Here is a 25,224-nt window from a genome sequence, read left to right as displayed (position 1 = left end):
AGGCATCATGCAACGAGGGACAATGGATTGCGGCAATGATTGGGACCGTCCTCCCAAACGGGCAAGGCTCGCAGAACGAGAGACAGATGCTGCAAATAGCCTGACACTAATGCAGCAGAACACTCGGTTGGCTCCCCTGCAGAGTTTGGGGGCTCATGCCTCAGCATCAAACGAGTCTCGTCAGTTGGAAGGCCAACTCCCTTTGTGGACTGCTTACGCTGAACAAACCTCACATGTCCATTTTCCTTATCAACATTCATCGCAACCACAGTCATTGCAAAATTTTTGGAATGCTCCAGAATTTGGTGCAAATCTGGATCAGCCGTCACAGCGACCCCCTCGAGGATCAGGTCAACCAAGGAACGATGGCCATCAACCCACCGCTGCTCTGAGCTATAATACTCACGCAAGTCCTGCAACAGCACCATCTAACGAATTCTTAAGTACGGTCCTACTATGCACCGATAGCGACTCCCATGGCATATTGCATAGACAGCCAGGCGTTGCGGATGACTCACGTCAAGTGGAAAGTCCTACCATACCCTTGGGGATCTACGAAACCAGTTCCGCCGTAGATATTGACGTTGATTCTAATCACCAAATATGTTGCTTCGGAATGGTATGTTTCTCCTTCCGGTGAAGCTGTATCCCTCTTACATTCGTAGATACCAGATATAACGGGATCCTTTGAGTGTCTAGGCATTCAAGCAGTTCAGTCTCCATTCGATGTTAACGTTGAGTCGGCACAGAAGTTTTCATCGGAAGAATATCAAGTCAATGGTCGCATTGACACGAAACATTCATACATGATTCAAGAGCTCCTTGACGTACATATTAACATCAAGGTGATTTGTATCGCCAAGACTACGTCAACTACGAAAAAAGCTCGCTCAAATGTGTCTGTTCCATGTGAGTTACAGCTTACGATTTATGGAGACCTAGAGCTTTTCGACGAAGTTGGAGAATGGCTTCAGGGTTCTGATATCTATCTACAAGACCCAATGGTATGCCACATGGATGTCAAATATTGCAATCCCCACAGGCTTTCCTTTATTGACATTCACTCTTGTCCTATGGTTTCAGATATTGTAAAAGGCAAGCCCGGTCTGATGTTTCGGACTATATCTGAACGTTCAAGTTTGCTTGACACTATCAGCAATGTCATTGACCTACAAGAAGCTCCGCAACCGCCCGCTGTGAAGTCATCGCTAAAAAGGTAATTTTATTGGGCTGACCTGAAACATAATGCTAGCGTTTAAACTAATGATGTCAAACAGGCATCAAAAACAAGCACTCTATTTCATGTCATGCCGCGAACAAGGCTGGGGAAACCACCACGACATCCCAGATATCTGGGAATCAGTGGACAATGATCGAGGGCGAATGTAGGTGCCACAGCTAGATCAGTCCGCCATTCCGAAAAGTGGTACACTGACTTCACGTAAAAGTTATTTCAATAGCATAACCGAATTCTATCAATCCAATGTGCCTCGTCAAATATATGGAGGCATCATTGCAGATCCCATGGGGCTCGGCAAAACCTTGTCAATGATAGCCTTGATAGCTGCCGATTTGGACAACACCTCGACGATGGAGATGGATGAAGGCTTTGAACGACCTGAAGGCGCAGTTGCACCGAGCATCCGGGCTACTCTAGTCGTAGTACCACCACCACGTAAGCGATAGCATGCTTTCTTCGTTACCATTCACATCACTTAACAGAAACAGTAATTAGTGCATGGGAAGAACAATTATCAGAGTAAGTTGTTTTCGATAATCATATCCACTGGCTAACTTATTTCAGCCATCTTGTGCCTGGTTCTTTATCGTACAGCCGCTATCACGGCAGTGACAAAGCGGCCACGAGAACTACCCTAGAAACAGACCGACTAGTATTGACAACTTATCATACTGTGTCCGCTGAGTGGAAGCAAAGTACTGATTCGGGTGATGCTTCCCTTTTTTCGGTACGATGGAGGAGAATTGTACTCGACGAAGGTAATTTCAGCATGAAAATCCTCATAACTCCTACCACCGCTGATTCTTTTAGCTCACTTCATCCGCAATGCAAATTCCCGGATGTCCCGAGCTGTTTGTGCTCTACAAGCTCAGGCTCGATGGGCGGTGACGGGAACGCCGATTCAAAACCGCCTAGGGGACTTGTCCAGCTTGGTCAAGTTCATTCGCGCGCACCCATACACGGACATAAAACAGTTCGATGCGGATATATCGCACCTCTGGAAGTCGGGCGAGGACGAAAAGGCAGTGAAACGCTTGAAGAGGCTTTCATCGTGCTTGGTCCTACGCAGGCCAAAGACAACAATTGAACTGCCTCACAGATTCGACCTCGAATGCCCCGTGGACTTCACCGCGGAGGAAAAACAGGCTTACACAAGTATTCATCAGCAAGCAATTGTTCGCATCGACGAAGTTTTGCAGAGCAATGGCGCAAGTTTCAAGTCCAACGTTTTTGTCAATGTTCTTCAGCAAATCGAGGCTCTACGCCTATTTTGCAGTTTAGGACTCAGATACAACACGAGGCACAGAATTTCCGACAGTTCAAATGCGGAGATTGATGACTGGAACAAAATGGCACAGAGAACATTTAACACGCAAAGACAGATGGGACCCCTTCCATGTCTCCAGTGCGAGTCGACCATCGATCTAACAGAAAGCATGTATAATGATGGCAATCAGCTACGACAAGAAGGACGATTCTTCAAATGCCTCAAGTTCCTTTGCGTGGAGTGCACACGAAAGTCGACCTCTGTGCTCCGATGCGGGCACAGGCCAAATTGTCCCGCCGCATCGGTATCAATGGATAGCAACGGTTTTGAGGACACTGACGATGTGCATGTTCGTGCGTCTATTGGCGGTTCTCTGCAGTTCCCGTCAAAGATCAACGCTCTCGTGGCTGATCTAAAGTCGCTGCCGCCAAACACTAAATGGTGAGGAACCTCAGGCCTTTGTTGACTCGGAGCAATGCTAACCCAAGGCCTTAGCATCGTGTTCTCAACTTGGAGGTTGACTCTAGATGTTGTCGAGGCCGCATTGGAACAGGCCCATTTGCCCTGTTCACGATTCGACGGGAAATTACCCCAAAAGGACAGACAGGGCGTAGTTGATCGCTTCAGAAAAGACAGTTCTGTCCGTGTTATGCTACTCACCCTATCATGCGGTGCAGTCGGGTAAGCTGTGATGCCCAAAAATGAGCATCTATAATCAGGCCTTCGCAACACTGACAATGATGACAGACTGACTTTGACGGTCGCTTCACGGGCGTATCTATTAGAGCCTCACTGGTACGTACAAGCTACATGCATGCGCCAATGATAAAAGTGCCTGATTGTTTTAAGGAATCCAACGCTAGAGGAACAAGCATTGGCGCGCATTCATCGACTGGGCCAAACGCAGGAGGTGACGACGGTACGGCTCTACGTACGGGATTCATTTGAAGAGGTATAGTGCATTATCATGTTTACAGAAAATGAATCAGAGCTAATTATGGAGTATAGTCAGTCCGAGAGGTTCAAAAGTCCAAGCAGCAGCTTGCCAATGTTCTGCTATCATCTCATGGGGAGGGGCAATCTGACACCAGTCTCAGTGTCTTGGAGGTAAGCCGATCGACGAGCTGTCAGGGCAAATTGTGGTAAAACTGACGACTTGATAGAAATTGCGCTCTTTGTTGTAGTATACCTAAGAATGATGGCCTATATGCGGTAATGGCGGTACCGACGGTGAGAGAATCGCAAGCCCGATGTATGCTACAAAGGTCGCTGGCAGCGAAGTATTATTTCATTATAGTCAGTGGAGAATTCGGATTTCTGGGGGACTTTTCTGCCTGTACCTAGCGACGAACCAGCCCGCAACCTTGCACTATTAGCGAACGCTGAAAGCATTAGATCAGAGGCCCCGATGATACGCTGTGCCGCTTCTGTACATTTGCTCTACGCGCCAGGATTTTCAGGATGCGCAGGAATTTTCCTTGTCGTCGCGCCACAAGACGCGTTCTCATAGATACGTGGTTATCAATAAACATTTGCTTCAGCTCTTGGCATCATGGGATCTGTCCAAGATGATGAGAAACACGCCGTGTTACGCCAACTTGCGCAAACCCGATATGCTTGCTCCTCGCTGTCCACGCTAGCCACTCGGCCCGCTAACTTTGTTTATCGCGGCGTGCTACTTGAGCCCCTCTCCGCCAAGGACGGATCGGCGGCTACGACCGTTATAATCAAGCATTCTACAGACTCTGTGCATACTGTAATCATGAAATCTTCTTACCTCCCGATGGTTGAATGTATAAATAACATCATGTGAGATGGGGCTTAATCTAAGTTGTACTCCGACTTGCAGGAATTCGATGAGACTCTCCTCAGGTCACTCGACAGCTTGTCGCCTCCCAAGGGCATAGATGAAATCGCCGTGGTCAAAGCACCGCAGCTATATGAATTCGACCGAGAAGCCAATGTGCAAGTCCTAGAGGACTTTACCGATTCGGGCGGCTTCAGGCCGATACTATTCGCACCAGATGCTGACGCTCTTCGCCCCCGGCCCTTGGAGATTGGACGCCATCTGGGAACTTGGCTTCGTTCCTTTCACGAGTGGGCTTTGGAATCTCAGCAAGCTGGTCTCAGAACACAGCTGGGACAGAAAGACCCCGTCCGGAAGCTGAAATGCTCTGTGACATTTGACGTCTTTCTCAAAGTGCTTGAGACCTTTCCCGAGCTCCTCAATGGCTACCAAGAAACACTGCAAGCTGTGCAAGCGGCCATGACCAAGGAATTTGCGAAACCGGCAACGGGCGAAGATGAGGGATGGGGACTCGTGCATGGTGACCTCTGGTCAGGAAAGTAAGTTCGGACACTGGCATGTTATTCCAATAGAGAAGATTCTCACATTTGACCACAGCATTCTCCTCTCCAATCCCCCATGGCATGAGCCGCCCCGTCTCGGTATCATTGACTGGGAGTTTGCTCAATTCGGCCACCGCTCCTACGATCTCGGCCAGATCGTGGGCGACCTCTATGAAAAGGCCGTCTACCTCAAAGCCGACACCAAATCTGTGATGGAAGCCATCATAAGCGGCTACGGCGTCGTAAGCGACGATATGGCGTTTAGAACAGCCATTTACGTGGGCGTTCATTTGATCGGCTGGCATCACCGACGACCCCGCACTGCGCCGCCCGTGGCACCAGAAGTCATTACAGCGGGTCTGAAGATTGGGAGAGATTTCATTTGCAAGGCATGGGAAAAGGACAGACACTTTTTCGAAAGCACCGCATTGAAATCGCTGTTTACTCCAAAATGAACCCAAAACTAGATGTTTCCATTTTCCAAGCCTTTTCTCCAAAACTCCGTACAAACCAGCCCCCATTAGAAATCATGTTGATTTACAATATACCGTACCAGTCGCTAAATGCCACGCGAAAAAAAAAAAAAAAAGGCCAAATTACGCCCCGCACCTCATTCTTACAGCGTCCATAATCCGCTGCGACGTTTGCCTAGGGGGTAGATGAGGAGAGCGGAACCGAATAATCCAACAGTGATGCCAATAGCGATTTGAATCATACTAGCGGCAAAGTTGAAAGCCTACCAGGGTTTTTTTGTCAGTCACTGAATTGCTATGGCGCATTGATTACGAGGGCTGGACTTACGAGAGCGTTGAGCTGGGTGCTATCCGTAGACTACGTGACATGTCAGTTATTGTCGAGCGAAAGCAGTCGACAGATGAGAGAGTCGGTATTTCGTCACAACTTGGCAAAATCTCATCTTCAAGAAAAGGAAGGTTTTGACTTACATCCGTACCATTGGTTTGCGTCAGCAACGTAGCCGTCTTCAGCCCGACCGTAATGGCGCCGCTGGAAGCCAGCGAACCCGGCACCTGCACGTAGACGGCGGGCAACAGGATCGCGGCGGCCACGTCGTGGCGCACTCTGCTGTAGAGGTTGGCGAGTATGCCAATGACGAACGCGCCAAAAGTGTAGGCAATTGGCGCGCTGGCTGCAAACTTTTGCGACGTGTAAAAGTTGACTGCATAACCAGCCAAGGCAATGAGAATCATGACGGGCATCTGTTTCCACTTCGCCTGGACCGTGAAAAGGAGAAAGAAGATGTAAAATGGAACAAGGAGAAAAGCCCAGTACTTGCTCAATGGATTCTGGCAAGTCGTTGATGAGACGGCATCAGGGTCCACGGCACCATACAGCGCCGTACCAACTGTAATGCCATAACCAAGGAACAGGGAGTAAATAATGGCATACACCATCCGGATAGAGCCCGGTACAATAGCCTTGGAGTGAAGCTCCAGCGCCGACGACAACACGAGCCATCCCGGGAGAATCATGGCAATGGAACTCTGCGTCAGCGCAGAGAAGCAAAACAGGTTACCACCGCGAACGCTGGCAACGGCGCGTGAGAGAAAGGTTAGCAGAATGGACGCGCTGACTTCAAAAATGGTGTTGTAGGTGGCGGAAACTGGGGCAATGACGAGTTGCAAGACACCCAAGAGCGAGCCCAGAACAAAAATGACGGGCATGTCGATCAAGCGTGATGAAAAGAATGTCGAAACGGCAGTACTCGCGAGCCCGTACATGAGAATGCACAGCCAGACCGGCCAGCGGTTTTCCGCCTTCAAAATCGCCTCCAGTCTGGACAGTGCCTCGTCCAGACCAATAATGTCGTGCAGGACTTCCTTGTAGATGAGGTGCACGTCCTTGAGCTTGCCGAGGTTGACACCTTGTGATGCTCGCACCATCTTGACCTCTGTTGTGTGCGTCAAGACATCGTCAAAGGAGATGATCATGCAGCCCGGTATATACAGGAACTGACATTCCATGGTCAAGACCTTGGCGGTTGTGGACAGATATTCCTCGAGACGGTGAGATGGCGCACCATATCTCATGAGCGCAAGGCACATCTTGAGGATATACTTTTGCCTCTGAAGGATTCCCGCAACGTGAACGGTGATTTTGGCATCATTCTCGCGCTTGAGTCCCATGAGAGACTTGATCCGCCCGCTTGCTGTACGCGGAGCTTGCGGCCTCTTCATCACTGGCGGTGTGTTGAGTGGTACGCCAGCCTTGACGCTCTGCGCTGCGAGCCTCGAGGAGGACTCCAATAGCTGTCCGACAGTGTCCAGAGACGGTGTGCTTTGGTGTGAGTTTTTGTACCATTTCCGACGCGTAGGCGTCGAGGGGCGGCTTGAAGGGCGGCTAGATGGGGCAGAGCTTTTGCCATCCGGAGGCAAGGGCTCGTCCTTCTTTTCATTTTTGCGATTATTGTGTTGGGTCTGGTTATTGTATCCTTGTAGAATGTGGAAGAAGAGACCTCCACGTGGATTCACAGTGACAATGTGATCTTGATCCGTCTGCGTAGTCTCCGCTGCTCTCCCTAAAAAGACTTTAGCCACCTGAGGTGATAAGAGATATAGACTGTGGGATTGTTTGCAAAATTTTACACAGTCCAATCAACATACCTTCTGGTTCTGTAGTAGAAACATGAATATCCGGCATATGAGCCCTCAGGAGAGACTCGGCTTCCCGTAGAGCACCTGGGTCCTGTATGGCATCCGTATGGGTTTGCTGAGAGCCGTCGGTGGTAGTACCGTTTGGAGTGGCAGTTCCATTCTCGAACGACCGCAAATACTCGTCTTCTTGTGTGGGACTACTCTGAGACGAGTATATCTCGTCGAATCGGTATGAATTATCAGCGGAAGAATCACCACCCGCGGCGGCTGGCTGCGCCGGGTCCGCCACCTGCATCGCCGATGATGATTGAGATTCCTTTTCAGCCTCGAATTGATTTGATCCAAAAATTGCATGCTTTATAGCGTCGCTATTGAATCGAACTCGGCGGCCCCAAGTCCCTGGGCCTGACTTGTGCTCTGCACTAGCCCTAGGCACTGCACCGTCGGTAGCGCTCGCGCTTGGGGCTAGGCCGTCGACCTGATCGCTGGGAGAATCGCCATCAGACCCTGAAGAGGACGACTGAAAGATGTTGAGGTTAAATGACGTGCCGTTGTTGGAACTCATTTTAACATGTATCAAGCGCACATGGCGTTGGTGGAAAAGGAGTGCGGGCGGGAAAAGGAAAATTTCATCGTGGCTCCGTTCTTCAATAACAAAAGCGCGTGCGCCGTTGGCCTTGCCTTCGGTATGATGCGGTATGTGGATTTCCCACACAAAAGAACGAACCCCCTCCTTCAGAGGCTGTTGACGATCATTAAACCACCGTTTTAGTTGGCCCACATGAGCTTGACAGCTCGACTCGTGAACTGCGTGCCCCAGATTTCGACTTCCCGACGCAGTTTGGTCTGGACTCTGAGAGACGCTCTGAGAACCCGTGGAACCACGAGAATACCGGATTGGGGAAATCCATCCAGTCGGTATAGATCCAATCCCCGGCAGGATCCGCGCCACGACCCACTTGGTATATGGCGAAAGCTCAAACAAGAACCACTGGAAAACTCATTGACCGACTGAGATATTCCGATATCGGGAATAAACCGGTCCGTTTGAAAGTTTTTCTTGTCAAACTTGGCGATACAGTTGTCTCCTCGGGTAACTATGAGCATTTCACCTAGACATATTGTCGAGGTTGAGGAATCATGTCCAAGAGGACCCAATATCAAGATGAATCGAAGATCTAACTTGGCCTAGTGCCGAGGTCCCCTTTTTTTCGGATCCCATTATGTAAAAGCCACGGTCGCGGAAGTGGATCCCGGAGCGACCTTGGAATAGTTACGTAAAATCTCAGATCCGGATCCACGATATTGACGAAAAGTCAGGACTGGACCTGCCATTGTGGGTTTGTCTCGAGTCGTTGCCAGTCTGATGAACGACCCCGTACCTCGCTGCCCAACCTCAATATTTGTTTCAAGATCATGACATGAGAGTGATCATGGCTCACAGGCACCGAAATTAGTTTCTCTAAAAAAGGAAAACGAACCAAGAGGGATAGACCTCATTGCATTTAGTCTTTGTAGACATGATATAGACTGTTCTTTTTTGAGAAGAAGCATCAAAAAGAAAAGTTCTTCAACGTTCAAATCAAATTGAGTCACCTGTACAGACACGTGTAATCGTGGCGGCATTGTGCATACCAACCACGATTCATACATTGGTATTGAAGTAGATGAGGTGATACTAAAAATAGATGACTGGCCCCGAGCAGCAAAGCATCATTTAGGGAAGATGGAAAACGAGAAGAGCCAGGTGCGAAAAAAAAAAAAAAAAGGTTAAAAAAAAATTCGGCGCATGTGACTACTGCCCCGTATTTGCTTCCCGGCAAAGTGAACGTGCGTTGTGAGTGGCTCCCGCCCCCTGGTCGAACAGATTATAAGAGCAATGCTATACTCCATTGTAGACCAACTTCATCAAGTATAGGTAGTTGAATCTTGATTGAATCGCGAAATAACTTTTTGGTCATCAAGAATATTCTTGATTCCATATCTTACACGGAAAGAAGCAACATGCCGTGAAATGATTTAACACATTTTCTACCGCAAAATTATAATGTTTTCGTCTTATGCACACTTTGGCAGGACCTCAAGATGTATTCATAAATATGAACCCATCAATGGCCACCAAAAATTGGAATGGTAATAGTTAGAGAAATCGTTTAAGTAGCATCGCAGTACTAGTCAGTACCAATCCTTTCCCAGGATTGAAATAATTATAGGAAAACCTCAAAACAAATAGTGAACAAAGGCATCGAAATTCGGTACACACTCCTTTGGTGCAGCTCTTCGCACAATTACAACCTTTTCATGCGCTCAGATACGACATCTGGTGAGGGTATTTCTTAAGCCTTGCACGGCGGATAGAATGATGACATGTGTAAATGTATCTCATTGCTCTATAAAGTCTATCGCTAATTTTGAATTTTTGCTCAATGCATCATGGGTTATATGGCGTGTCAGGTCTCATTATGTACACCTCGCCCACGAGGACTGCGCAGCCAACAGTCATGGAGATGGCTATGATGGGTAAGTTGACCCGCGCAAAGTCGAGGCTCTTGACACGAATGTGTTTTCGAGCCAGGATATCGCGCCACAAGAGACCAGCCAGGGATGCACTGAAGGCTGTGCTGAACGCTCCATAATTGACGCCTATGGCCATGGAGTACACGGTTGCCCAAAAGGTCCGTTCCGTAATGTGTGTATCGCGCAGCTCGTTGATTTTGACCCATGCTTGTATGACTCTGGAAAGGAGAATTGTGGTTCCAATGTTCGTGCCAGCAAACTGTAACATGCGTTTGAGATTAGTACAATAGCAGGTAAGAGTGTGGACTTGATCCCTTGAATGCTTGACTTACGTTGCATAGAATCACAGAGAGGAAACCCATGCCACCGATAGCTCCAACGGTCCCTGTCTTGGCAACCCAATGATCCCATCCATAGGCGAATACGGCGATCCATCCCTTCGTCACAAGGGCCTGCACTAACGTGAACATGCAGAATGCAAATGGTATCAGGGCAAATGGCAGATGGGACATCACTGCCGTCATTGTTGGAAATGTTTCCTGTGACCATCTGTACCTTTCGGCAAGAATCATGGTAAGAGTTCGGTGGCTTCGATTCTGGTTGCCCTTTCCTTCCGAGCCGGCAGATCTGTCCACGACCGTCTCTGTCTCTGACGACTTTGTTTCCTCCCTTGCGCCTTGATACTCTGGCGCTTGACCAGTGAATAATCCTTGTCTTTGTCGTAATGTATCCTTGGAAGGTTGTTGTTCAGTCTTCTCGGTAATTTCAGAGTCAACTTCCGTGTTCGATCGCGATGGCTCAGGGGTCTTTTCATCATTGCTGATTTTGTCCTCTGGGGAAGGTGTCTTGGCGAGAGAAAGGTTCTCGGTTTGTCCCTTGTCGAAATGGGGATTTTGAGCCGAATCTGCGAGCCCAGCGTGCAATTGTCGCTCTCGTGCTTCTCGCGCTTGTTCCTCTCGGAGTTGCTCAACATCCTTTCGCCCCTCTTCAGCGATTCTGCGGGTTTCTTTTCTATGGATCCACCCATAGCTGAGATCCCAGACCAACATCACTACGGCGGCTGGTAGCGTGACGTAGAAGACAGGCGTCTCTTTTCCTTGGGCATTTAATACGATCAGGGTTATGAGAGTCGCCGCCATTATAACGGCACCAAACGCTGCACCGCCCAAGTCCAGGAACGGATTCATGATCTCCTCGAGAGAAAGCAATTGTCCTTCTTCGTCGTTGGCGTGCTGGTTCTCCTCTTCTTCAGCTCTGCCCCTGGCATTGGGAATATTGGGATTGACGGGTTTTTTGTTCCGGACTTCCTCGGGCAGCTCGTGGATGTTGATCTTGGAGGGCACAAATCTCTCGTCGTTGAAGATGATGTATAAGAGAAAAGGGAACAGCACAATCGCAGTTGCGACTACCGGTACTATCATGTTTGCTGTGTAGTGTATAAACTGTATCTCGAAAGCTCCAGCTAGAACCAGATTTGTGGGATTCGAGGATACCAGAATCGCCGAGGCAATGTTGGCAATGGCAAACTGTGCAGTGATCCAGGCTCTCGGGTGAACAATGTTGCTAGATACCCTGGTCATATATGCCAAGAATGCAGTGCCAGATAGAATGATTGGATCGTTGCCGATGAAACTGCCGAGGACGAAGAAGAAGGTATAGAGGTACAGGAACAACCTGTGACCAGCACCGCCTCCCTTTTGAAGGACTTTGAAGGCCAACCATCGAATGAGACCGGATGCATCTATGGATATGGCAATGTAAGCCAACGATATAAAGAAAAGCATAATATCATATGGCTTGATGTTGTTGGCCTCAATGACGCCACCATAGACTTCGTCTCGGCCAATAGCCAGGATGGCCAGCAGAAAAAGATCGGCTATAAGTGGTGCAGTGAGGAAGTTCATGGGAAATCTGAAACGGCAAAAGGCCGAGACCTTGCCGGCCCCAGGTCCGACATTATGAGAGCGTGCCGGCCTGGGCGAAATGATCCGCAAGCCGCTCAGCGCATCTAGAATGCCGCTGACCAGAACGCGTGGGACATAGATTGGAATATGGTAAGGAAAGAGCACATTGACATCTATTTTCAGGTCAGCATTGATGAGCCGAACCCAGCAGGAATTGACACCTGGAGGCGACAGCGGCTAGCGGCGTGGTACTCACTAGTCAATACGAAGACGATGAGGGTGACAATTGACCGCCATTCCCTGATCTGGTTTGTGTTCAGGTCAGTCTCGTCCCCGTCTTGTGCCATGGTATGGAGGCTCAAGGACCTAGAGCCGTGATACAGCTCTGGCTAGCTGGGAATTTGACGTCGCCCAAAGGGGATGACAGATGCGACGAGGCCAAATGTTTGGGAGCCTCACGTTCAAGTACTTCACCAGTTGGGCGCACAATGGAGCCAGCTCAGGTTACTACCCGACGACCTGCTTACCCACTGGCATGCAAAGATGCCCAGCAGAATCTGCCCAGAGGCTATCGCATCGCACCCAGTAGGCTAGCAATTAGTTGGCTGAAAACACGAGATGATGCGTGAAATTTTTCCAAAGCAGAAGAGGCTGATAGCGATAGAACGTTGGTAGAAAATTCCAGCTTCCAAGGCTCCTTTCCTTGGCTATTCCACATTAGCGTGGAAGGGGTTTCTTGGTCACTGTTGTGCTTGAGCGGTACAGTGGCTGAAGGCAGTGCACGCTCAGATAAGTGTCCCTGTGATTCGCTGGGGAGAGGCGCCAGCCAAGTCCTTTACGGTGAAGATGAGCGCTGGAATAGTTCTCGGCAGCTCCCGGGGGTGGTCTAAGCCTCCCCAGCCAACATCCATCAGCACCTACAAGTACGTCACCAGCAGCTAGAAGGAAGGAACTCGAAGAGAAGCTAAGAAACCCCGCAAAATCGCCAAAGAAGGCTAGCAGACCGGGGGGAGAGTTCCGACTGACAGGTCACAGAAGCCAGTCGCAGCACCAAACCTCTCAACACCATCAATTTCGAATTAAACTTGCCGGACCAAATTCTACATTGCCTATCAACGGCCTCGAATTCCAATCTCACGGCTCTGATAACGGTAAATCCCGTCTTTTATGATACTTTGTAGACAGGATTGTAGAAAAAAATCGAGGTTGAAAGAAATGCACCGCGCGCATTCGTTACAATAGCTGACCGCCAAATTGTCCTACTCTGTACACATCCATCCAGTAAAGACTTGGTCATTGTCGTGCATGCATTTTCCTTCTGCACTCAGATCTCACTGCATCCCCCTCCATCGGCTCGTGGTCAATGTTGGCAAATCATCATTGTGCTGCGCCATATTCCCACTGCAGGCAGACGCTCTTTCTTCCGGGCTGCAGATCTTACCAATGTAAAGACTCGAAGGATTCGCTTAGCTCTGTAGGGCCAAGACACACAGCACAAGTGTGCAGACGCCCCCTTTTGAGTTCGTGGCTTCTCAGCCCTGTCTCTAGCCGATCCAGAAGTTCCCTCGGTGCCGTCAACGGTCAAGACTGCCCAATGTCGCACAATGCCTCGACATGAGGCTCCCATGAAATAAGCCGTTGAAAAAGCCTTGTGCCCTGTCCTCATGAATGCAGAACTTCACTCCACCCTCATACATGCGACCCCACGTGCGTGAGTCAAGAACAACACCTCTATTCTTGCTGCTGCAACAGCCGCCGAAAGCCTCAACCGAGTTGGAGGAGATGCCGACATGCCGGCGATACCGGCGTCCGCAACGCTGCTGCATGCCCTCGTTGACCGCGACATAAAAAACGCTACTGCCGACCCGTTGCAAGTTGTCTGCGCTTGGCCGGTGAGCGGTCAATATGGACCGGGATCGAGGTATTTGTACGAGCCTCTCAAACTCTTCCGCAACTATCAATTGCGCATCTTGCTGATATTTTCCAAAAAAAAGATACTATGTTCTGGTTATAGCGTGTGTGCTTGCCCGGAAAGTGGAATGGCTCAAGAGAGCCTGCTTGGCCGCTGCGCTAATCTTGCCGGCGGTTGCTGCTATACACGGCATCGTGCTGGCGATCTTGCACACTGACGGTATGATTACTGTCAACATGCCAGTGTCTAAATCCAACTAATCCAATGTCCTAGATGCCGTCGATATGGATCTCTTCGGCGCGTTCCAATTGTGCTCAATTGGCATTCTGGCTGCCCCAGTTACAGTCAAGCTCTCCGACACATATTTTCTCGATCGTGGCCGAAACATTATTTTCGCATGGACTGGACTCATATTGGCCGGGCTTCTGAGTTTGACTGTCGAGTTCTACCGAACAAATAGCGTCCCGTGTCCTGAGGGTCCTGCCGGCGAACCACTCGTCAATAGCGATCCGGGCGCTTTCCCATATGATGAAACCTTCAAGTGTAAACTCCAATGTGATATCGGACCCGGCAACCCTTGGTCTCCCATGCGAGCTTGGGACGGCAGTACGAATAACATCTACGTTGTCCCAGCGCCTTATGTTCTGACCTTTGGCACTGCTACGCTCCTTGCAGCTGCTTGCTGCCTGCCCGCCATTCTGTCTCTTGTCACCATGTGGAATCGTATCGCCGAATTCAACTGGAGAAAACGCTTCTTTCCCACGCGAAACCCAGAAAAGCCTGATGATATCATCGAAGGAACCAATGGCGCTACTCCTCTAAGTATGAGTCACATGAATGAGGATATCAAGAAGTATCTTAAAATTGCCGTCGAACTTCCCGTCTTTGGTGGTGCTGTACTGGCAATACTGGTGATTGGTGAGAAGAACTTTTGGAGCAGACCCGTCAGTTATATGACTGAACCTATAGCCAGTGTCGGTGAGTACTAAAATATCCGTACATTCAGCTCATTGCACTCACTAATGTGTATCGTCAGGTCAATGGGGCTCAATTGTCGGAACCGGGTTTGCTGTCCTCGGTTCAATGTATGTGATTCTAGCTCGAAAAGAAGAGGAAGAAGACGACGCTGGGTCGCAAGTCCCTGACACGAAGGAACCGCATGCAGATCATCATGAAGGACTTTTCGCTCAGCAACACGCTCGACCTTTGCCAACGGTACATCAATCAAGGCATCCAGATTCTCCAAGTGATGGCAGACACGAGTCCTCGCCTTCTCACGAATTTGGATTCAGCCTAGTGTCGACTATTACTGGCCGCTCCCATAGGACCTTTGGAACTGATGCGGGAAATAGACGCAAGTTCGCAGGATACCTGAGTAAAGTGAGCGACTATATCGGCACGCCCTCACGCAAAAGATATGACGTTTCAGAGTTCCAGCAAGGCCCCGCGATGAACTACCCGGAGATACCGGGCGAAACCAACCGCAATGAACATCTATCGCACCTCAGAGAACGATGGCCAGCGGCTTCAATCCGGGAGGTATCATCACGGAATGGCAGTCCTGATTCTCACGTTGACGGCGAAAACGAGAACGGACCGCATGTGAATCAGACGCCGGAATCGCCACAATCTCCTGCTTCAGATCAGTGGCCGACAATGCCCCCTCGTGCCGCTAGGGCAAGTACGCTGCCAACTACAGGCAATCGGAGCTTGACATTTGGGGAGCCAATGTCTCCTGGAGAGAGTCGTGGACGTCCCAGGTCACGGCGTGATACTCTAGAGGTTCCTTCAGCTAACCATCTGAGTCATGTTCGCACAAATCTTTCATTGCACTCAGTACCCACAATCGCATTACAAGCAAGCGAACATTTACCCGCTATTGTGGTCTCTGCAGAATCCGAACCAACCTCTGCAGTGGAAGGCCCCAATTCTCATGTCCAAAATTACCCACATGGGCCAGCATAGAACAATACGATATTGCTGTCACGATATCTCGCCATGTCAAGATAGACTAGGCGCATGAAATCGTGTCGGCACTTACGATTACTCATATATACGGTGCGAAACTGAATTTACGACCATATTGAATAATGTCCGTGTAAAGTCAATATTAAATCGGGAGTTGGGGGATACAAGGTCATGCGCATAGCGAAATAAATGTGTTGGACCGGCGTTTTGGAGTTTGGCATTCACATCGCCACGGCGTCTGGTTGGAACGGTGGCCATCAAGATCGGAGCATCGTTGCAAGGTGGTGTCGCATCCAATTTACTATATTTGCGGCGACGCCGGATAATCCTCTGCTGTGAGATAGATACCTGGGTTATTAGAGACAATTGCTATGACTTTGATGAAAGGGAAATCCTAAACTTGAGATACCGATATCTGCAACCGTGGTAAGACGTCGAGGCAATTGCTACGGTTGATATTCAAGCATCTATGGGCGAATTTATACACATAAATGCCGATGTATTCAACCGTGTAAAGCGCTTGGCCCTAGTTCTGGCCATTGATTGACTGAAGCTGTCGGATCTTGACCAGCGCCAAAAGCTTAGCTACAGGGTGATCACTAAGCTTTCACTACATGATGCAATACTTGACAACTTGAGGCGAGCGGCACTATAGACGCAGCCCAGGGATTTGAGTTCCTGATTACTCAATACATTTCCCCGCAATCAAGCCAACACGCCATGTACGTGCGATATGTGCGCAAACGGCTATAAAATCGTCGCATCTCAGCTCGGCAATCAGCAATGCAGTTGTGACTATCATCAGTTCGAGTGAAGGAATACAATTACACAAAGTGAAAACATCAAAACAAGGATGGCCGCGGCGAGAACAACCCCGCCCCCAGAGGAGGCGGCGCACTCCAATGCAGAATGCAAGCACAAACACGGCTACAGCATGCTGCTAGACGAGGCCATCATCAGCCGGCACTCGACGCGAGTCTTCAAGGCCCAGCCCGTTCCCGATGAGGTCCTGCGGTCGGCGCTGGAGCTGGCGACCCACGCACCGTCCAACTCCAACACGCAGGCCTGGCGGCTGTACATTGTGACGGGCGCCGCGCTGGACCGGCTCAAGGCCGCGCTGTACAAGGAGGCCTCGTCGGGCGCGGCGCCCAATATCCCGCCGCTGCCCGAGCAGTTCCGCGCCTCGCGGTCCGAGCTCGGGCGCAAAGTCTACGGCGAGGGCTGGGGCATCCCGCGCGACGACGCCGAGGCCCGCAAGAATGCCGTGTTGCGGAATTTCCAGTTCTTCGGCGGTCCAGTCGGCATCATTGTCTGCATGAGCAAGCAGCTTCCCGGGTTTGCTGCCATGAGTATTGGAAGTGAGTTTCGATTCCGTGCGGGTACTCCAGGAGCTGATTGAGAAGATCGCTTTTTTTCTATTTTTTTTTTTTTTTTGGCTGACCAATGTCAATGAAAATGATGCAGTGTATCTGCAGACGTTTCTCCTAGCACTGACGGAGCAGGGCATCGGCAGCTGTGTTCAAGTCAGCATTGCAGGTTATCGAGATGTCGTGCGCCAGGCCGTAGGCGTGGCCGATGACCTCGAGATCTTGTGCGGAGTGGCGGTTGGCTATGAGGATGAAGAATTTAATGTCAACAAGGTGCGCATTGGGCGGTTTGGCGTCGAGGACACGACTGTCTTTGTCAAAGACTAGGTGGCGATACGAGGCGGCGACTCTGAAGAAAAGAGGGATGTCAAATTGGAAAAAAAGAAGTACCAGAAGGGCCGATAGACATACAATAGTCTAATTTTGATCTTGTTCTTCATCTAGCCTTGGAATTTAGTTACAATCGGTTGAATCGATCATCTTTAGTTGCGAACAATTTCTGTAGCATCGAATTGTGCAAGCTGCTAATGACTCAGCGGCTCGTGCTTCGTACCGAATCCATGAGAGCAGGTCGCGAAGCCCATGACAAATAAGCCTCAAACATGTGAAATGCCAATGATTCTGATAAATATCAGACTTTATTGCTTGTGGCCCCTGTGATACGAACGGTGAAGATTGCTCGATCGCCAGGGATTTCTGCTAAGCAGTAATGTATGATCCGGAGTTTCCGTCCTGGGCGACGGAATTCCCGGGCAGGATTAGATTAGCGACAGCGCTTGGCCCCGTCCCGATTCAGGCACCGCAAGGTTAGCAAGTGGGCATTCGGAACCCTCTTGTTTCACGAAACACGCAACGTTCCTCTCGAAATCGCTGTATGATTGGTAAGAACTGCCGTTCATGCTCCATTGATGAGGTCCACGGATCGATCCACTCCGCCTGTTTTCGGCATTGACGGCCATGCATCCCATCCTTGCCCTCTAATAAACCTTCAGCACCTTCAACAGTGAAGAAGCAAAAAAAGACGACACGGCCGGCCTCCTGGGACAGTGTCCGATAAACACGCATATGCCCTGTTCATCGATCCACTGCAGATCACCAAGAAAGTCGCAACAGCCCACATGGTCTTCCCAAAAGATCCGTAATGACGCCTTGAACCTCGCAGATTGGGAACGACTCCCCGTCTCCTCGCGTTTATGACTGGGTCTCGAATCCGGAAACTGCGGGCTCATCTTTGACCCTTATCCCATCGGCAAATCTGCACGGGGCCTGGCAGTGGACTGACGGCAATGGCTCCCCTATATACATGTTCATGTCCTCGACCATGGTGCTTGGCGGTGATCGTCTCTGATTACCCTCTTCCTTGTCCAGCCCAGATCGCCAAGTTGGGATAAGCTCTCGATACCACCAGGCCAAGAATATTCCTTCTTGGATAGTGTTCTTTCTCGAAGCTCATACAAGGGTCATCTCACGGAAAAAGATCTACAATGAAGACTGCAGCCGTCCTAGCCTCAGCCATCTCCTTGGCCGCCGCCTTTCCCCAGTCTCTGGGTAGAAGGGCAGGCAATGAGAGCATCCTCGTCGATGAGGCTCCTCAGTATGCTCGACCATATGCTCTGCGCAAGGGCAGCGGTCAGGCAGTCCAGGTCGGCTCCCAGATCTATCGCTTCTCGGTCACCGGCAACTCCTCGGACGGCGCGTTCACGCTGATGCAGACCAACGCTGCGACCGGCGCCGGCCTCGGTGTCTTGCCTCACATCCACAAGACGCACTACGAGAACTTCTACTGCACCAAGGGCAGAGTCCAGCTCTGGGCCGAGACTGATGCCGCCGGCGAGTCTGCTCGTCTGCTGTCCCAGGGTGACTACGGTGCCGTACCGCACAACACTACCCACACCTTTCAGATAATGGACCCCGACACGCAGCTCACGGGTGTCATTCAGCCTGGTGGTTTCGAGGCGCTCTTTATCGCGCTCGCCTCGGACACATTCGACTCGGCCGTGGGCTCCGAGTACATTCCTGCGGATATCTCGGACACGACCGCCTCGGACTCGTCGGTCATTTCTGCTCTCGAGGCCTTTGACGTGTATGCTCAGCTCGACTTCAACCCGCGCCGCGACCTCGTCAACGGCAGCGCCGGCGGTGCCGGCAATTGGCACAATGGCTCCAACTCGCTGGCCGCCGACGCCACGACCCCCAACTTTGTCGCCAAGGGCTGGGGACCCAAGTACCTCAACACGGACGGTGGCATCTACCGCATCATGTCGCCGCTGGCCACGGGTGATCAAACAGCCGGCAACTTCACCATGGGTAACATGGTCATGAGCCGCATGATGTCCAACATGACGGCCGAGACCGTCTCGTATCCGGCGGCCGTGGCCTTCCAGCTCGAGGAGGGGCAGCTCGTCGTCGATGTCGATGGCTACGAGAGCGTCTCGCTGATCCAGGGCGACGTCATCTTCATTCCCGCCGAGACCTCGTTCAGCTACTACGCCGACGCGGCCTACACCAAGGTGCTGTACGTTACCGGAGGTGGCGAGGGCTGCATGGACTACGAGCTCATGGCTAGGGCCGAGTCTTGGAACTACACAACCTACCCAGTCGAGGCAGGATACAAGGCCAAGTACTAATTGAGGTGCGATGTGCTATTTTGATTCAACTGTACAAAGATTTATCGAGTAAATAAAGGGCATCAGAAGAACGAAGAATGAAATCAATAATGACATGATTTAAAGTCGAGCGAGCAGTGTGCTTTATCTCTCAACAAAACATGAAAAGTTGTTTGTGCTCGGATTCGCAAACAATTTATGCAAGAATGAATCGAAGTTCAAAGCCATTTTGAGAGCGTGATTCGCATGAGGATCATCATCTCGAACAGACAAACGTCGTTGATGTGAATCGAGCCGGAATATAACGCAGTAAAAGGGTAACGGTGTCTGTGGAGAGCAAAGGGTGGCCGGTCCGTCAACGGCCCGCCAGTAACAGCCAAAACCGGCCGTGTGTCAGGTCGCATCCGAGGAAATCTGAACACCTTCCATTTTCAGGGCGATAACGTTTCAATGAACAGGAGACGAGATAAAACGTCATGGCGCATCGGTTGAGATGGAGTCTACACAGGCCTCCGTAGATACCAATGCTCAGGTGAATATCATCCAACAGACAACAACATCCGGGAGTCTTCCACCAAACAGACAGCTCGGTGCCGTGACTCTGCCAAACATTGAAATCATTGCCGTTATCAAGTGCGAATACTGATTTCATCAAAAATAAACAAGGACCTTCCAGCGCTGTGTTGAAAGGCGTTGACAGAATGATTGGACAATCCCTCCCAGAGCCAGCGACAGAGCTTGGCCGTCACAGGATATTCTCGTCGACGGCCGCAATGAGAGTGTCCCCGCTTCAGCTGGGCGGCATGTCTATAGGTGAAAAATGGGCTGGATTTCTGGGGTCCATGGACAAGGAGACCTCGTTCAAACTACTCGACGCCTTTTGGGAAGCCGGAGGTAACATCATTGACACCTCAAGCAACTACCAAGATGAGCAGTCGGAGACGTGGATCGGCGAGTGGATGGCGCAGCGAGGCAACCGTGACTCCATGATCATCGCCACCAAGTTCACCACGGACTACCGCAGCTACGCTGTTGGCAAGGGACCTCAGGCTGCAAACTTTAGCGGCAATCACCGCAAGCTCATCCACATGTGTGTGCGGGACTCGTTGAAGAAGTTGCAGACAGACTATATCGACATCCTCTACATGCACTGGTGGGACCACACTACGTCGATCAAGGAACTGATGGACACCCTGCACATGCTCGTGGTGCAAGGCAAAGTCCTATACCTTGGAGTCTCAGACACCCCAGCGTGGATCGTCGCAGCCGCAAACACGTATGCCGTCGAGCAAGGAAAGACACCATTCAGCGTCTACCAGGGGAGATGGAACGTGATGAACCGAGCATTTGAAAGGGATATCATACCCATGGCCAGGCACTTTGGAATGGCATTAGCTCCGTAAGTTTCCCGAGCATAACCTCTGATCATGTTGCGCATATTATGCAGCATTCAAATCCACAACACCATGTGCCGATCGAAACATGAGACTAATCCGACATTGAGCTAAAGCTGGGACGTCATGGGCGGAGGCAAATTTCAAACCAAAGAAGCCATTGAAAAGCGCAAAGAAGCCGGAGAACCTCTACGCTTACTCTCGGGTGCACACCAGACCCCAGAAGAAGTAAGAATGAGTGCTGCCCTGGCCAAGGTAGCGGCCGAGCACAATAACGAGTCCGTCACCGCCATTGCCTTGGCCTATGTACTGCACAAAGCCCCCAACGTATTTCCAATCGTGGGAGGGAGAAAGGTCGAGCATCTACAGGACAACATCCGGGCATTGAGCATCAAGTTGACCGATCAGCAAATTTCCTTTTTGGAGAACGTGCGACCATTTCAATTGGGATTCCCTCATGACTTTATCGGCCCCGATCCCCAGTTGACTGGCAAATCAAATTGGCTCGCCCGCACTAGCCACGTTGTCTTTCCGAACGCCCAGAAACAAAAGTCGATCTAGGACATCAATGCGAAAAGCTACAGCTGATGATTTGAAGATCAATCTCAAATGAAATTAAACATCTCTACTATATATCGACCGCCATTCAAGACGGGTGAAAGATAGATAAACACAGAAGTCAGCACGTGGGCATGTTTTCTTAGTATCGCTTTCCATACTTCATGGAGCGCGTTGTGTAATTACTCACGGCGCCCGTGTCCAGAACCGCAACGCTGAGGTTGGGCAGGGAGAACTCAAAAGCACCAGCGTCATCGGCGGTAAGCGTCGTCTTGGTCGTCGTGACCACATTCACGCCAGTAAATGGGTCGTTCCAGCCGTAGGGGTCTTCGGGGCCGGTGAGGACTGTGAGCTCGGCGGTGGCACCGGCAGAGACGCCCTCAAAGTTGAGAGTGACAGGCACGTCTGCGCCTTCCGTGGAGTTGTAGACAGTTGCTTTGAAGATGTACGCCCCGGTGTCTTCGTTCTTACCCGCAACATAGTAGGCGGGGTTGAAATCAGATGTGGCTGGAAGTGTGTGTGTGAAGATGTGGCCGGCGAAGAGCTGGAGTATAGTCGTTAGTCAATTTCCAGCCAGAGTCTGACACCATTGAGCACTTACCTCCCAGACAAACCAGCTCGTCGACTTGGTCGTCAGGGCTGGGTCCGCCGCGAATTGGACCATTGTAGTAGCCCACTGCCACCTGTCCAGGCTCCGAATGATTGGGGCCTGCAGACCTGTCAGCATTGCACACAAAGGAAACTTTTGCTAGGTCGACTTACATATAAAGCTCCCAGGATTCTGTCCGAGTTTCTCTCGTATCCGATCAAAGAGGCGGCCTCGCCAATGGCACCGCCCCACCAAGGATACTGAAGAAGGCCGCCGTCCCAAGCGGTTCCGCCATTGGGATGGACCGCCGCAGCCTCACCGATCAAGTGCGGGATGGTGATATTATCAAAAAGGTCAAACTGATCGACCATGTCGTCAGGAGTTCCATAAATGTGGTAGTCGCCGTCAGCCGGTGCCGGGATATCATAGCCATCTAGGACAGAACCGGAAGAGATGACTTGAATATCAGGGTAGGCATCGTTGATTGCCTGGAGAAACATGGGGAAGCGGTACTCCTGGTACGTCTCCCATCCCTCGGGGGCGCCAGCGAGCCAGTCCTCGTTTCCGATCTCGACGTACTTGAGCGTAAAGGGCTCGGGGTGGCCATACTCGGCGCGAATTGCACCCCAGGTGGAATCGGCAGAGCCAGTGATGAATTCAATTTGGTTCAGCGCATCGTCGATAAATGGCTGTAGCTCGTCCTGTGGTGTAATGTCGCCATTCAGAGCCAATCCCGCCCAGACCGCGACAACTATTTCGTAATCTGTCAGCCTATGATCCGATGTTACTCCAAAGACTCAGGTAACTCACCAAGCTCAAGACCCATGTCTTCGGCAAGCTCCAGATACTCCAGCAGGCCGAGACCATTTGTCTGTTGGTAGCCCCAGACGCCAGCATAGCCTGGGCGATCCTTTAGAGGGCCAATGGAGTTCTTCCAATCCCAATACGAGCTGTTCACCAGGCCCTCGAGCATGTTGCCACCAGGAACGCGAAAGAATGTCTAAGGCTTGAGTCAGTTAACATCACCAACTTGCACGTGGTACAGATACTGACCGGGTGAAAGGCCTCAAGTACTTCGGCAAGATCGACCCTGGCTCCATTGGCACGGTTCTTGTACGTCGGGGGAAAGAGGCTAATGAGATTAAAGTCCAGAGATCCGTCCTCGGCGCCCTGGAAAATTGTCAGTCAGTGATGGTAAACGGCGGTCATAGCCGCATAGGGAACCTACTGCGGAATCGAATGTAATGGCAAACGAATTGTTCGAGCTTGGTGCATCCACGCTCGGAACGAGCTCAAACGTGTGTTCGACCCATTCGTCAGGTGTGCTCTGCGAAGCAACTGCGACGCTGCCAAACACCTCGCCCGTGATGTTGGAGACGAGGGAAGCGTTGAAATCGCCAGAGTACGACCCCTTGACCCAAAAGGATCCCGTGTACGTCTTTTGCTTGACATCCATTCCCCAGTACCCATCATTGTAGAGACCAATGGCGCCGTCGGCGTCGCCAGCGGCAACATTGACCGAGGTCTGCAGAGCACTCGACAGGGGTGTACTCAGATTTTGCAGGCTGAGGACGGCGCCGTTGACAGAGTACCAGCCTTCGAGTGTGGATGGGTACCGGTAGCTGGACTGGAAGGCGCGGTTTCGAATCAATTCGGCGTACAGTCCACCGTCTCCCGAGTTGCTAATGTCCTACATCGTTCCAGTCAGAGACCTCACCGGCAGTGCCAATTATGAGTAGCAATCCATCTCACCTCGTGGAGGAAACCGTATTGATGGCCACTCGTAGCATTGCCGCCATCGGAACTGACGCTGATGTTCAAAGCACTGCCAAGTGGCAGCGCCACGGCCAGGATACCAAAAGCTTGAGACCACATCGCAGGGAGGCGTTGTCACACTACAGCTGGAGACAGAACTTACTACCCGGCCACCAGAGCACGCGAATTGCGCGCCGTTATATATCTGTGCCCAGGCCCTCGACTGCAGTGCCGAGACGGCCGCGGACGAATTTCCATGCGGACCATGCGTGCAAGCTCCGCTGAGGGAGAATACAGTGCCAGGGAACAATTGGAGTATGTTATTGGAGAAACCTCATGTTTGGAGAAATATCGCCATACATATCGACCTGGGAGGTGAATATGCACCATGCGAACCGAGCATTTTGCGGCTCGAACATGTATGCGCACCTATCACATGGCTCGATACGGGTGGGAAAATAGTTCGTCTTGTCAATGAGGATAGGGCCAACTCGCCGTCCAAGCGGTAAGCTCGATATACATTGTGCTAGGTTCGCAAGTGTAACCCCAGCCGGCACTTTGTGGTGGAATATACCCGGTTCCGGCCCGTGATAGGTGGAATACTCGTACTGCATCTTGCGATCCTGGTCATACGAATTTTGCGGGGTATATTGGGTCCATGGGGGTGTTTGCGGGGGAAATTTGGAGAAGCGGTAGCATTTGTCGGTTCACGAGCGTCAAACAAACTTGCAAGTTGCATTAGATTAGGAAACATAATGTCACCTTTTCCAGGCTCTCGGTTCAGCCTATGGATTTGGGGACATGGCGAGGGAAATACGCACACCAGAAGGTTCACGTGCTTTGTGTATTTGTACGGAATACAGTAAAGCAACATTGCGCCTCAAACATGTTCTTACCCTCACGAAGCTAGCACAGGCATCCCATGTAAATAAGCGCCTTATAGCATAGGTACATATTTACTTGTGCGAAAAATTGAAGGGGATAACCATAACATCATCTTGGTTTCCTGTAGTTGCAGCGGCCTTGGCTCGACAGGAAACGATGTTACTTTGAATCAATTTACTGCTTGACTTGTGGCTTCGCTGTTTGCAAGAGCCATGACGTCGTTGAATACGCCCATTCTGGTACGATTGACTATTTCTGCCAAGCTGTCTTCAAGTAGCACTTAACGAAGCTCAACAATGGC

General features: G+C 50.7%; 8 protein-coding genes across 8 annotated transcripts; 5 read left to right on the top strand and 3 right to left on the bottom strand.

Moving 5' to 3' along the window:
* Positions 1 to 7: 7 nt before the first annotated feature.
* Positions 8 to 5,311, top strand: PFICI_00139 (uncharacterized protein; the record flags this gene model as incomplete). The annotated part of the gene is made up of 14 exons (XM_007828720.1): positions 8 to 443; positions 501 to 619; positions 666 to 1,216; positions 1,278 to 1,385; positions 1,449 to 1,675; positions 1,729 to 1,759; positions 1,805 to 1,998; positions 2,051 to 2,948; positions 3,003 to 3,188; positions 3,255 to 3,302; positions 3,357 to 3,459; positions 3,516 to 3,614; positions 4,357 to 4,853; positions 4,912 to 5,311. The coding sequence occupies 14 exons, from the start codon at positions 8 to 10 to the stop codon at positions 5,309 to 5,311; spliced, it is 3,897 nt and encodes a 1,298-aa protein (XP_007826911.1).
* Positions 5,312 to 5,472: 161 nt separating this feature from the next.
* On the bottom strand, positions 5,473 to 8,033 carry PFICI_00138 (uncharacterized protein; the record flags this gene model as incomplete). The annotated part of the gene is made up of 4 exons (XM_007828719.1): positions 5,473 to 5,592; positions 5,658 to 5,687; positions 5,801 to 7,392; positions 7,478 to 8,033. 4 exons carry the CDS (start codon positions 8,031 to 8,033, stop codon positions 5,473 to 5,475), a joined length of 2,298 nt encoding a protein of 765 aa, XP_007826910.1.
* A 1,866-nt stretch (positions 8,034 to 9,899) lies between these two features.
* PFICI_00137 (uncharacterized protein) lies at positions 9,900 to 12,236 on the bottom strand (the record flags this gene model as incomplete). Its single annotated transcript, XM_007828718.1, has 3 exons — positions 9,900 to 10,244; positions 10,318 to 12,062; positions 12,146 to 12,236. 3 exons carry the CDS (start codon positions 12,234 to 12,236, stop codon positions 9,900 to 9,902), a joined length of 2,181 nt encoding a protein of 726 aa, XP_007826909.1.
* A 1,443-nt stretch (positions 12,237 to 13,679) lies between these two features.
* On the top strand, positions 13,680 to 15,766 carry PFICI_00136 (uncharacterized protein; the record flags this gene model as incomplete). Its single annotated transcript, XM_007828717.1, has 4 exons — positions 13,680 to 13,816; positions 13,884 to 14,020; positions 14,075 to 14,779; positions 14,838 to 15,766. 4 exons carry the CDS (start codon positions 13,680 to 13,682, stop codon positions 15,764 to 15,766), a joined length of 1,908 nt encoding a protein of 635 aa, XP_007826908.1.
* An 856-nt stretch (positions 15,767 to 16,622) lies between these two features.
* On the top strand, positions 16,623 to 17,463 carry PFICI_00135 (uncharacterized protein; the record flags this gene model as incomplete). Its single annotated transcript, XM_007828716.1, has 2 exons — positions 16,623 to 17,127; positions 17,234 to 17,463. The coding sequence occupies 2 exons, from the start codon at positions 16,623 to 16,625 to the stop codon at positions 17,461 to 17,463; spliced, it is 735 nt and encodes a 244-aa protein (XP_007826907.1).
* A 1,157-nt stretch (positions 17,464 to 18,620) lies between these two features.
* PFICI_00134 (uncharacterized protein) lies at positions 18,621 to 19,763 on the top strand (the record flags this gene model as incomplete). The annotated part of the gene is made up of 1 exon (XM_007828715.1): positions 18,621 to 19,763. One exon carries the CDS (start codon positions 18,621 to 18,623, stop codon positions 19,761 to 19,763), a length of 1,143 nt encoding a protein of 380 aa, XP_007826906.1.
* A 680-nt stretch (positions 19,764 to 20,443) lies between these two features.
* PFICI_00133 (aryl-alcohol dehydrogenase AAD14) lies at positions 20,444 to 21,697 on the top strand (the record flags this gene model as incomplete). The annotated part of the gene is made up of 2 exons (XM_007828714.1): positions 20,444 to 21,141; positions 21,253 to 21,697. 2 exons carry the CDS (start codon positions 20,444 to 20,446, stop codon positions 21,695 to 21,697), a joined length of 1,143 nt encoding a protein of 380 aa, XP_007826905.1.
* Positions 21,698 to 21,836: 139 nt separating this feature from the next.
* On the bottom strand, positions 21,837 to 24,158 carry PFICI_00132 (uncharacterized protein; the record flags this gene model as incomplete). The annotated part of the gene is made up of 7 exons (XM_007828713.1): positions 21,837 to 22,238; positions 22,296 to 22,403; positions 22,457 to 23,034; positions 23,094 to 23,283; positions 23,337 to 23,453; positions 23,512 to 23,973; positions 24,036 to 24,158. 7 exons carry the CDS (start codon positions 24,156 to 24,158, stop codon positions 21,837 to 21,839), a joined length of 1,980 nt encoding a protein of 659 aa, XP_007826904.1.
* Between the last annotated feature and the right edge of the window lie 1,066 nt (positions 24,159 to 25,224).

The sequence above is a fragment of the Pestalotiopsis fici genome (assembly GCF_000516985.1).
Source record: "Pestalotiopsis fici W106-1 unplaced genomic scaffold PFICI_Scf_1, whole genome shotgun sequence".
Lineage (NCBI taxonomy): Eukaryota > Fungi > Ascomycota > Sordariomycetes > Amphisphaeriales > Sporocadaceae > Pestalotiopsis > Pestalotiopsis fici.
The sequence above is the reverse complement of the archived record's forward strand: the minus strand, read 5'-3'. Positions and strand labels throughout refer to the sequence as shown.